The 13,750-nt window shown below is 30.5% G+C and overlaps 1 protein-coding gene across 1 annotated transcript; it reads left to right on the forward strand.

Moving 5' to 3' along the window:
• Positions 1–1,365: 1,365 nt before the first annotated feature.
• LOC111704235 (uncharacterized) lies at positions 1,366–13,750 on the forward strand. Its single transcript, XM_023476391.1, has 10 exons — positions 1,366–1,470; positions 1,780–1,834; positions 4,233–4,286; positions 7,367–7,430; positions 7,648–7,711; positions 9,076–9,138; positions 9,941–10,043; positions 10,474–10,528; positions 10,950–10,999; positions 13,402–13,750. Exons 1-10 carry the CDS (start codon positions 1,404–1,406, stop codon positions 13,442–13,444), a joined length of 618 nt encoding a protein of 205 aa, XP_023332159.1. The 5' UTR covers positions 1,366–1,403; the 3' UTR covers positions 13,445–13,750.

Raw genomic sequence — 13,750 nt, forward strand, 5'->3', positions numbered from 1 at the left:
ATTCAGTTTATCATTTAAGACAATATTGATACAGTGAAACCCTTAATAACGAATACATCGGAAGAATTTATCAAATGTCGTCTTGAGAATTTTTCAATGAGTTTCATACTATGTTACGTAAATCTCAGTATTTGCGAAAATAAATAAATAGCCATGAATATGCGGGAACAGTTTTAAAGAGCTCCATATAATCATTTAATTAAAAAACTGAATATCTGCAACATTCCATTATCAGAAAGTGAAGAATACGACATTTGATGAATTCTTTCGATGTATTCGTTATTAAGGGTTCCCCTAGAATTTTTTTAACCCCTCCCCCTAGAAAAATATCAAAATGTATATCAAATTATTAATTGGGTTTTATTTGCATTTTCCACTCATTTCTGGCATTTACAAACTCCATTAATTAAAGGCTTCATTAATCATACCTTTCAGCTTTCACCTTGTTTTATATCCTTCATTATAGTCATTCATTTTTTATTTAACTACAAAGATCTGTAAAATTACTGAATTTATTTACGTAAGATAAAAAATAATAGTTTTACTCTAAGAGGAAAAATATGTTACTTTTTTAAATCTTTAGAAAAGCTACTCTGCAAAACTTTGAAAAAATTTTCTTGTCATCAATGTAGTATGTTAAGATCTTAAATAAATCTAATATAGAAATGGCATTATTTAGAAGTAAAAATGTATTTTTCATTGCCCATACCTTTTTTTCTATTAAAAAAACATCTAATTGTAATAACTTTGACTATTACTTTAGAATTTAGAATTAAGAGTATGTTGGCTTAAAATCTGAAATATCTGAAGTATCTGCACATTTGAATTATTTTCGTGCAAATTTAAAAGATATTCAATTTTAAAATCAAATTTTTAAATTCTAGGGGGGTATTTACCCCCAGGATTCTAGGGGGGGGGCGGTAAATAATCCCAATAACCCCCCTTATTTACGCCACTGTTCAAAAATCAATTCTTTTGTCCCAATTTTATAAAACACCTCTTTATTTGTAATTTAATTTTAATTTTTTTAATATTCAATATTTTAATACAGACAGTTTTGAAAGAAAGTAACGTCTTGTATTTCTTTTTCCTCAATGTTCATAAATATTTACTTTTATCAAATTTTGAAAGAAAATAAATAATGTAAATTTAATATAAGCCTAAGTGTTCTGTTTTCTCAAAAGTTCTAAAACTTAATTCTTTTGCCTTAATTTTGCACACAATAAAATAACTTCAATTTTCCCTGTACATAAATTGTGTTTTAATTTAATGCTGAAAGAATAAGATGTAAAAGAATGTAGAATATAAACTAAAGTGATAAAGGGGGGAGGGCAGAGGTGGAGGGTCGATATTCTGCAAAATATTCCTCCCTATTCTATTTCTAGGTAAACCCTGGATTAGAGATGAAAGAGGTGAGAGATGGTGTTCTAACTTTTCAAGAGGATAAATTAAACTCTGCAACTATTGCAGGTTATTATTATTATTATCATTATTATTATTATTATTATTATTATTATTATTATTATTATTAATATGATTATGATTATGATTATGATTATGATTATGATTATGATTATGATTATGATTATGATTATGATTATGATTATGATTATGATTATGATTATTATTATTGTTTTATCCAGACTCAGACATATTTTCATTTAAATAATAATTTGATATTATTAATTATTAAATAAATGAAGCTATAAATTTTATCAAAATTAAATTTTTGTAAAAGTAAGTAAAATGTTTTCTTCTCAATTCGTATATTTTGTTTAGTTATTGGAGCCAGCTCAACTGTTGGCAGCATTGTTGTCAGCATGCTAGCAGCAAGGTGCATTCATTTATTTATCTTTCTTTATCTATCAAGAAGCAATCTTTATTTTTGTATATATTTTAACGTGAAAACTCGTTACAATACAACCAAGGAAATGCTTTAGCTTGGTTGTATTGGTTGGTTCAAGACAATGCTAGGTTTCCAGGCTTTTAGATATGTAAAGCTAGGTTCCCAGGATAGTAGATATGTAAAGCTAGGTTCCCAGGATAGTAGATATGTAAAGTTAGGTTCCCAGGATAGTATTAATGTAAGGCTAGGTTCCCAGGCTAGTAGATATGTAAAGCTAGGTTCCCAGGATAGTAGATATGTAAAAGCTAGGTTCCCAAGGCTAGTATTTATGTAAGGCTAGGTTCCATGGCTAGTAGATATAGTAGATATGTAAAGCTAGGTTCCTAGGCTAGTAAAAATGTAAAGCTAGGTTCCCAGGATAGTAGATGTATAAAGTTAGGTTCCCAGGATAGTAGATATGTAAAGCTAGGTTTGCAGGCTAGTAGATATAGTAGATATGTAAAGCTAGGTTCCCAGGCTAGTAGAAATGTAAAGCTAGGTTCCCAGGATAGTAGATATGTAAAGTTAGGTTCCCAGGATAGTAGATATGTAAAGCTAGGTTTCCAGGCTAGTAGATATAGTAGATATGTAAAGCTAGGTTCCCAGGCTAGTAGAAATGTAAAGCTAGGTTCCCAGGATAGTAACTATGTAAAGCTAGGTTCCCAGGTTAGTAGAAATGTAAAGCTAGGTTGCCAGGATAGTAACTATGTAAAGCTAGGTTCCCAGGATAGTAGATATGTAAAGCAAGGTTCCCAGGATAGTAGATATGTAAAGCTAGGTTCCCAGGATAGTAGATATGTAAAGTTAAGTTCCCAGGCTAGTATATGTGTAAAGTTAGGTTTCTAGGCTAGTAGATATGTAAAGCTAGGTTCCCAGGATAGTAGAAATGTAAAGTAAGGTTCCCAGGCTAGTAGATATGTAAAGCTAGGTTCCCAGGCTAGTATAATTGTATAGCTAGTTTCTCAGGCTAGTAGAAATGTAAAGCTAGGTTGCCAGGCTAGTAAATATGTAAAGCTAGGTTTCCAGGCTAGTAAATATGTAAAGCTAGGTTGCCAGGCTAGTAAATATGTAAAGGTAGGTTTCCAGGCTAGTAAATATGTAAAGCTTGTTTATTTGTTTTCAAGTCCGATGATAAGTCAGACCCCTTTTGACCGATTTGTCTCAAATTTTTATTAGGGCACTCGTAGATCAAATAGCTTTGATTGTTTCGAACATTTTAAATTAATAAAGTTGCCTTTTACAAAGAACAAGCAGACCCGATTCACCTTGGCACCATTAAAACCTTTTTCTGATTAATGTGAAGAATATATCTCGTTATTCTAGTTTGAAACTGCTACTTTGTAAATGATGAGTCCCTTGAAATTACGCCTACAGTCCCTTTAATTTCTATGTTTATTGGAACACCCTGTACAGTCCCTTTAATTCCTATGTTTATTGGAACACCCTGTACAGTCCCTTTAATTCCTATGTTTATTGGAACACCCTGTACAGTCCCTTTAATTCCTATGCTTATTGGAACACCCTGTACAGTCCCTTTAATTCCTATGTTTATTGGAAGACCCTGTACAGTCCCTTTAATTCCTATGTTTATTGGAACACCCTGTACAGTCCCTTTAATTCCTATGTTTATTAGAATACCCTGTATAGTCCCTTTAATTCCTATATTTATTGGAACACCCTGTATATAAAGAAAAACATCTAACATGCCCTTTCATTAAGAATTTCATTAAGAACAGAAAGATTTATAATATTGTAATTTTCTGCCGGTTGGGAAATCTTTCATATTGCATATTAAGATAGTTTAAAGCACGAATACAATTTTTTAAGTTCTTAAGTACTTCCACAAAGACATTTTCCCAAGTGGCAACTTCCCAAGGGTATTTTCCCAAGTAGCAACTTTCCAAGGGTATTTTTCCAAGCAGTAACTTCCCAAATGTACAATTTCCCCATGTTCTGTCCTAGCCGCAGTGCTTGCCTCCTAGAATGTTTATACCGCAGTGATTGGCCCTCTTGACCATCCCTGCCACAGTGCTCGGCCCTGATTTTAGCCTGCGGCGGCTTGTAAGGCCTAACATAATCTTTGGGAATTGGCCGCTTGGGAAATAGCACATTTGGAAAGTTGCTACTTGGGAAATTGTCCCTTGGGAAGTCGTCCTTGGAATAATACCTTAAACATATAAAAAGATTGTCATGGGTTCTCTGATAATCATTGTAGATGTAATAGAAATATTTTGTGTACTAAAAATTAATTTTCTGGAATTATAATTTAGAAAATAGTTAAGTTAAGATAGATAGATATAATCATGGGGGAAGGGGTCCAAAAAATTATCGATTGTATATTATCTAGAGGATTCAATGTTGTTGGAGTATGTTCTGCTGGAAATGGCGAAGCTGTCCTCAGGTAAACAAAATGAGACACATAGACCTGCAGAATAGAAAGACGACTTTTAGACTCAAGTTATCTTTTTAAATACAGTGGTCGATGTTCATATCACTACAATGAAGACAACTTTTCTATTAAAATTTTGATTTCTAAGTTTTCATAATTAGCACAGTAGAAATCAAAATTTGTTATCATTGTATTGATATCTACGACAACGACTGCAGTACAATGAAACGCAGTAAATGTGAAGTAAACACAGACCCATTTTAATCAATATACATTAGATAGAACTTATAATACATTAGACAGAACTTATATATAGGTCGCAATAAACTCCTTAAGTATTTAGGTTTCAGCCTTTACCCCTTTTCATTTCTCCTTAAAAGTCCCTTTGAGACTGAAATTCTTGTTGCTTATATCATAAAGACAAATAGCTGTGAAAAGTAGAAATCAGATACTGAAATCAGATACTGAAATCAGATACTGAAATCAGATACTGAAATCCCTGAAAGAGGATTATGAAATCCCCAAATCAGTAGTGTTGGATCCTGGACCCAGAGAAGACCCACCCATCTTCTTCTCGATCAATACTATCGTTATTTATTATATATTTGTAACTAAAATTATGACCCTAGAGTTAGGAGTCCGAGCATTGAAATACTCTAGCAAAAACCACCTGTCAAGTGTATAAATTTCACAGAGTGGTAATTTTCCTGATTTTTTATTTCGTCATTTTTCTTCAACGGGACTTTTCATTTTAATATCAAGTGACAGAGCATTTAAAAAGAGGGACATGTCCGATTCACATCATTACCCTTTAATTTCTTATTTGATGTGGAAGATATTGCAGTGGATGAAATCCCAGAAAAAGGATTATAAAATTCACAAATCAGTTGCGTCTAATCCTGGAACCAGAGAAAACCTACACATCGTCCTCTCCTTTTTTACACGAGTTATTTATCATGCTTTTACATTTAAAAGCAATAAGTGTACTTCTAAAGTGGTGACCCCCGACAAAAAAATATCTTGGCAGTAAAAACTGCCTCCTGGTCGAAAACAGCTCAAGAATTGGACGAGGATAACAATCTCAAGCTTAAACATCTTATCCACAAATTCCCCAAGCGAGGATTATAAAATCTGCAAATCAGAAGTGTCAGATCCTGGAACCAGAGAAGATCTCCTCCTCTTCTTTATTACACTTGTTATTTATCATGTATTCACATCTAGAACCAATAAATGTTTTTTTTTGAAGCAGCAATTTGCAAATTATTTTTATAGATAACCCAAAATATTCAATTTTTAAAGAGAAAAACATGAAAATCGCATTGATTTTTGTTGGATTTTTTAAAGAGTATTATTGTCGGATATGCTGCTATGCAAATGGAGAGCCACTTTTAATTATGTTTAAGTCTCTTAATCCTTAACTTCACAAAAGTTTCAGCTCAGCAGTTAAAGATAATTTAATTAGTAGGACTTAATGAATGGTTTCTCAAGGGATTAATTTATTCATTCATTTAGAGAATAAATACGTCATTGTACGTTTTATTTCATGCAGCCAACAAATGTAATATGCAAACAGTAAAATGTAAAATTTCCATCATTAATTCAGCTTTTTTGATAATTTTTCAGAGCTGAAAACTTTAGATTTGTGGATAGCGAGATCAATGCTTAATCCTCTCTTTTTGCTTATATACAGACTAACTTAGTCTTTAGCTTAATTTTAGAGATTAGAGATGCGCTCTTTAACTTTTGAAAAACCGGTTTTTCATTTTTCCGCATTTGTGGTGTCATATCAATTTGACTAATGATCTATTGAACGCATTTAAATTTTGAATCAATGTTTATAAAGACTAACTTTTGAAAGGACTTTAGTCCTCTCAAATGTGATAAAATATGTTTTTTAATAAGTTCATGTTAACATTAAATTTATATTTGTTTAGTTTCTCTAAAAGCCGACTTGTTAACGGCTTTTGTTAAGTCGTAAATTAGTTTTATTAATAAATCATGGTAGTAGAAAATGTGATATCAACAAGAAGATATTAAAAAGAAAATTAAAAGTTTCCTCATGCAGTGGATATTCAGTTTAAGCGATCTGGATTAAGGGTATCCAATTCTAAAGTTTTCAGCTCAGTGCAAGGAGTGCAATTGTTAATTATATAATTATTTAACAAAGCCCTTTTCGGAAACAGTTTAATTATTAAAAATATGCATTTTTATGTCTAGCCATTTAAAAATCTACAATACTATACCTTTTCATTCTTCATTTTAGTTATTTCTCATCAGGTCAATGTTTCCTTCATCACCCCTGACCATGGGTTCGATACCATGCGGGATATCGAATAAATATTAAATTAATCTGCAGATTAAATAAAGATTAGAATCATGTTTTGATCTGAATTTTCAAAATACAAGAGTTCTCAGGGGTGTATATTTTTCTGTTTCCCCCCCCCCCTGGAAGGGAAAAGGGGAAGACGGAAGGATAAAGGGACAAGAAAGAAGGGAAAAAGTGCAAGAGGGAAGGGAAAAGGGGAAGAGAAAAGGAAAAAGGGGGAAGGGAAGGGGGAAGAGGAGGTAGGGGGAAGGGGAAAGGGAAGGGGAAAAGGAAAAAGGGAAAGGAAAAGTGGAAGAGGGAAGGGTAAAGGGAAGAGGGAAGGGAAAAGGGGCAAAAGGGAAGGGAAAAGGGGCAAGAGGGAAGAGGGCAGGGGAAAGGGAGAAGAGAAGGTAAAAAAAACACACACGAAAAAACAGTATCTGAAAACTGAAAAGCATAAAAAAAACTCAGGGGGGACCTTGAAGTTGACCTATTCAGGGCACCAAAACGCTCCATTATACAACTGAAATCCAAAAGAATTCTTTGGAAGTTCTAACACCAAGCTCTCGCCACATTTTTCAAAATTCTCTTTTCTAAAAAAGGAAGCACGGATACAGACACACAAAATACGAAAAGCAAAACTGAAAATCCTTCGATAACTAGGTCACACATTTAGAATGCACTATTTCAAGCAGACGCTCTTAAGTGTCATGTATATATCTAATAAAGATAAACTAGGACTGGTATTTCAAAATTTTGAAGGTGTCCTTTAGTTACTCCTTTTAAGGAATGGAGCAGTGGGTGTATTGGATAGGAATAAGGGAGGTTTGAAACTAAAAGGAGAAATGAAGGTGAATATATACTTATATCAATTTAATAAAGACAACTTTTGGTTTAAATTTCTTGATTTCTACAAAAGCTTTAAATAGCAAGGATACCTTTAAACATTGAAATAAAGAGAAGCTTCTTCTTGAATACTGATTTTATATTAGCTAGTTAAAATAGGGTAAATATTTTTTATTTAACAATAATATTTAATATTTAATAAAAATTATATTATTTATTTAGTTAGATATTGTTATCGATGCTGTGGGAGGGCAGGTGGCAGAGGATTCAGGCAGAGAAGCTTTAGGTAATATTTTAGATAATAATTTACCATTCAAGAAATATAGAGCTTTAGGTAATATTTTAGATTATTATTTACCATTCAAGAAATATAGAGCTTTAGGTAATATTTTAGATAATAATTTACCACTCAAGAAATCTTAGAAATCTAGAAATATAGAGCTTTAGGTAATATTTTAGATAATATAATTTATAATTCTAGAAATATAGAGCTTTAGGTAATATTTTAGATAATAATTTACAAATATAGAGCTTTAGGTAATATTTTAGATTATTATTTACCATTCAAGAAATATAGAGCTTTAGGTAATATTTTAGATAATAATTTACCATTCTAGAAATCTTAGCATTCTAGAAATATAGAGCTTTAGGTAATATTTTAGATAAAAATTTACCATTCTAGAAATATAGAGCTTTAGGTAATATTTTAGATAAAAATTTAGAATTATAGAAATCTTAGAATTCTAGAAATATAGAGCTTTAGGTAATATTTTAGATGATAATTTAGAATTATAGAAATTCTAGAATTCTATAAATATAGCAATATTCTAGAAATCTTAGCTTAGATTAAAAGTGGTTTCATAGATATACCGTGATTAAAGTATGAATCATTTGTTAATATTATTATATTATTTTTGCTTATATAAATAGAATTTATTTTGAATTAGCTCGATAGAGTTAAAAAAGTATAGTAGTCTTATTTATGACAAAAAAGATTAATTTAAAGTTATCAATGCTTCATTAAAATCCTTTTCTTAAAGGCTTAACTTTCAAAACGCTGTGCACCCCCTTCCTAGAAACAATTTTAATTTTAAAACGTTTTTTTTTCAACTAAATACTTTCCTATTTTAGTGTTAATTTTTTAACTTAAAGAAGTTAATTTAAATTTTTTTATGGTCATAAACGATTTTTGACCTGCCAAGAACCATTCTTTGAATCATTATAACAACTTCAAAATAATTTTTTCATGAATCTTCATTTTTCTTTTAAACTAATTAAACAATTATAAGAATATTTTTTTTTAACCTGCGCAGTGCGCACACATTTCTTTGGGAGTATTCAAGCTCAATAGAAAAAAAATCTTAATTAGGAATTACTATTCATAAAATAAATTGTTTGTCATGTTGAAAATTTATTTATAGAAAAAAAAATAGCTTGTTTTAAAATCTTTAGAATATTTGTTTGGAGGGGACTGGACCATTAATAGATTCAAATTGTTCTTATTGTCTGTATAAACTAGATACTGGATATTTTAATATCTTTAAAAAAAGCATAGTACTAAGGTTTAGACTATCAGGATACAAAGATAAGGGTATTTAGAACATGAGATTCCTTTCAAAATATTTCTCTCTTGAGTAATTTTGTTTACAGAAGGATCTGGTCATTTTATAACTGTTGTTGGACCGACTGAATTTGGAGAAGGAACGGACGGAGGTATTCATTTTAAACTACTTAGATTAAAAATATATTGAGATTTGACATTCAAATATTGTGAATATGTTTATTAAAATGATTAAGGACAATGTTAATTAGTTTCCCAAAGTCCTTTTCCCAAGTGGCAAATTCCCAAATGTGCAATTTCTCAAGCAGCAACTTTTCAAGTCTGTCCTAGCCGCAGCGCTGGGTCTCCTAGCCCATCCTGTCTGCAGCACCCAGTCCCTTCGTACCTTGCGGCGCCTCAAAAGACCTAATCAAACCACCTAACCTTTGGGAAGTGGTCTCTTAGGAAATTGCACATTTGGAAAATTGCCGCTTGGGAAATTGCACAATTTGGAAGTGGCCACTTGAGAAATTGTCACTTGGGAAGTCGCCTTTAGGAAAATGCCTTTGGGAAAATACCTAACACCATTAAGACTATCTATCTCATATTTAGAAACAGATAGAAATACTGTAGCCTAACATTTTTAATTTTTTCATGAACAATATTGTACTATACTAGGGATAAAGAATATTGGAAATTGGATGAGTAAATACTATATACCTATGTACTAAGGTATGTAGAATGTTGGGAATGTGATGACTATATATATATATATGTACTATGTACTAGATAAGAAGAATATTGGGAATGGGATGAGTATATATTTATTTACTAGGTATGAATAATATTGGGAATGGGATGAGTATATATTTATGTACTAGGTATGAAGAATATTGGGAATGGGATGAGTATTTATCTATGTTCTAGGTATGAAGAATATTGGGAATGAGATGAGTATATGTCTATATGTTCTAGGTATGAAGAATATTGGGAACGGGATGAGTATAACCTCTAGAAAGATGAAATCAATGTTCTCCTCTGTTAAATACTCTCTAGCATCTATGCCATTGTATGTAAGGTTAGTTCATAAAAAAATAAAAATGAAAAAGCCACGAAAGGTGTAGTTTGAGAAATATATATCTAGTCAGGGGAGTAAATTATCCCCCTCCTCTTTTTGAAAATAATTTTCTACCCCAGATATTTGGTATGTTTGCATGAAGCTGTAACATTTTTTTTTGTAGGTTTAATTTAATTTTGAAGGTTTAATTTCATAAATAAATAATTACTTACTTACTTAATTACTTACTTTGTTGATGTTGGGAGTATAGATTATATTTGGGTGATAAGTATCAAAAAAGATGAAAATCTTGTCTTCTAATTTTTCATTTATCCCCCCTCACCCCCCCACCCCTTTAGACAGTTCTGACTGGATCAGGTCCTAGTCTGGCTCTGGTTAATTGTTTGCTTATGGGTCTAAAAAATATGAAATCGATTTTTTTAATTTTTAGAGATATTTTGGAAAAGCTAGTTGAGGAAGGGGTGTCTGTAATACTAGACTCAGAGGTGGGTTTTTTTATTTAAAAAACTGAAAAAAAAACTTTATCTTTTTGCATCTTGCACTTTTATTTTGTCTAAATTATATTGTTATTTCTATTGTAAAGTTGAAATTCTTGAAAAAGCAAGAATTCAGTTTAGATAAAAAGTATTTTAACAAAAATACAGAAGGAAACGCATTTATTTATTTATAAAAATCTCAATTTTTGATCTTTGTTTAAAGTCTTGAGCAAAAAGTTTTAATATAGTAATTCGAATAAACATATTTTAAATTTAATAATTTTGGTATGGGTATTTTTTTCAAACATCCAATTCTTTTAGAACTAAGTTCAATATTATTCGATGTAACAACACCATTTAAAAATCAAGTTGTGCATTGTGCAATGTGCATGCCTTATTATTAGCCACATTTTCTAGCTTGTATTTTCAGGTGGAATTATTGAATGAAGAGGCTGTAAAAACTGCTATTGATAAAGTCAGGTAAAATCATGAACTTTTATTAATTACCATAATTTTTTTGTTCATAAACACTGTTCATGTTTATTTGTGGTTTCTCTGAAAAGGTGACTTGCACAGTTCTTGTCTATTAGAAACAATGGAGATATTCACAGAAATAACACTTTTTGAGACTGACTTTATCTTCAACATTTTTTATCAGAGTTAAGTTTTCGATGTAAAGCTTTGCATACAGTCCCTTAAAGGGAGTGACCGGCTATGTAAGGTAGTTGAACTGAGTATGCAGTGTTGTGGAAAGCTTCTTTCGGATTCATTTGAGACATATTAAACTTTTTAAAGATCTGTAAATCCTGAATTTGAGCGCAAATTCGACGTTCAAAACTCCTACTTTGGAGGTGGATTGGATACGTTTTCAGAATTAGTTTTTTTCAAATTATTAAATAACAATGACATAAAATGTAAAAAAAGTTCTACAATAAACTACAGACGTCATATAAAGGAATATGTTGAGAAAATACAAATTAATCTTATCATAGAAAATAAGTAATCTTGCTCAATTATTAGTTTCTATTTTCTCATTATTTACAAAGATTTTCGCAGATTTTCTAGAATTATTATTGAAAAGACGACATTTGAAGAGTTTGAAGAAATCTGCCAATAAATTCAAAGAAGATAAGAAATTCAATATAATAATGAAAACAAAATTATCGATTTTAGCATTGATTTATTAACAAATTTCTTTTGAGAAATATGTTCCTAACCATCTAATTAGATTACTGTATAATTTTTGCTTTTATTTTTCGTTGTCGTTATTCAATAATCAAAAAAAAAAAATTCTGAAAACGTTTCCACCCCCAAAGTAGAAGTTTTGAACGTCGAATTTGCGCTCAAACTCAGGATGTACAGATCTTTAAAAGGTTTAATATGTCTCAAATGAATCCGAAAGAAGTTTTCCACAACACTACATACTCAGTTCAACTACCTTACATAGCGGTCACTCCCTTTAAACCAAGAATCTAAACCCTATATTCACATTAAATAAAACCCTGTAAGAGGATTATAAAAGATGAGATCTGTAACACTTTGTTATTTTTTAAAAATAATTTATTTTTTAAATTGAAATTTTAACAAAATTCGATGAATAATTAAATATCAGCTGCAAGTATTTTTCTGTTTTGTCTAAAAATCTCCATTTTCTTCTTGTTCGTGCATCATCCATTATGGCAGATTTTGAAATTGAAAAGAAAAAATGTTAACATTATTTTTGTAATATTGAACTTCCAAAGGTATTTCAAAATTAAAAATTTAACACAAAAATTTTGAACAGAATTTTCACCAAGTTTTTTATTCCTGCAATTCTGGTCTTAGTTTTAACAAAGCTTTCGATTCAAAAGTTCATTGATTGGTTGTTTACTAACATCATGAAGTCAAAAATCATTCCAAAGCATTGGGGGAGTTTTGAAAAGAAATATACACCCCTAAAAATGAATTTCTCTCATTGAATTAAAATATGAACAGCTTATCATTAAAATACTTTGGAAATCTATTATGCTAAAATGATTGTTTTGTGTATAAGCTTGTTTACCTTTTTAATATGATTGTTCGGTTTTGCGGATTAAGAATTGTTTTATAATTTTTCAAAATCTGCTCTGATTGTTTGATTGAATTTTGTTTTTAGAAATTTTTTTATTTTATTTTTGTTCTGAAGAGCTACTGAAATTATAATTATGAACTGAAATTTTATTGCAACAAAACAAGTTTGCAATGATAGCTCTTGAATGGTTTAATTATTTTCCGATGACAATAAGTTATATTTTACATAATCATACCTAAGATGCCTTCACTTCACAATCACATGTTTCATATATAAAGTAGTAATCTCGGTTTGTCTATTTGTTTGGATGTCCGATCATAACTTAGAAACCACTTTTACTCATATTTTGATTGGGGAAATCAGTAGAACCATTAAAAAGTTCTAATTACTTGGTTTTTAAATTTTAAGTTCCCAAGCTAGAGTTTTAGTATTTTAATAGTCTTTAAAAAAAAACCATAAACTTATGCACTCTAAAAGGGACTGTAAGCGTAATTTCTAGTGACCCTTATGCAAAGATGGCAATACCCGATTACATCGGTATAACCCTTGAAACCTTTATCTGATCGAAAATGTGGAGGATAACGTCGTTTTTCTTACTCGAAAAATGTTGTTTTCTCAATATTTCTTATAATCAATAAATGTGCAAATCACTTTCGCAGAAAGACCGCAAATGAAAACGAACAAATTAAAGAAACAAAAACATAGATATCTAATTGAAACTTGATCAGCCATCTGTGCGTGGGCGTATCTACGTATCATCTACGCTGTACAGTCTCTTTAAGATAACTATTGATGCCATGAAATAATTAATTTATTTGTTTCAAATTTTTAGATTGCACAAGACACGTGGCCGATTAGTTCTCGTCAACAACTAGTTTTTATTTCTAAATAAATCAAAGTTTAAAAATTATAGTTCAGAAAAGTTTTCTTCTATGATCCTGCTCTAAATGTTTTGTTTTTTTTTCATCAAGAAATATTAATTTGAACGAAATCAGAAATTCTACAATCTAGATGTTCTAATTGAGCAAATATATTGCGTTTATATTTGTGAGTAAATAAAAAAAAATGTAAAAATATATTTTGACATTTACATTTTTGGTCTCTACTTGCATATATCATGTACAAATGAATTACACTTTTTGACCGTGTTTTCTTGAAAATATATTTCCCTGTTTAATATA

Source organism: Eurytemora carolleeae, unplaced genomic scaffold (assembly GCF_000591075.1).
Source record: "Eurytemora carolleeae unplaced genomic scaffold, Eaff_2.0 scaffold194, whole genome shotgun sequence".
Classification (NCBI taxonomy): Eukaryota; Metazoa; Arthropoda; class Copepoda; order Calanoida; family Temoridae; genus Eurytemora; species Eurytemora carolleeae.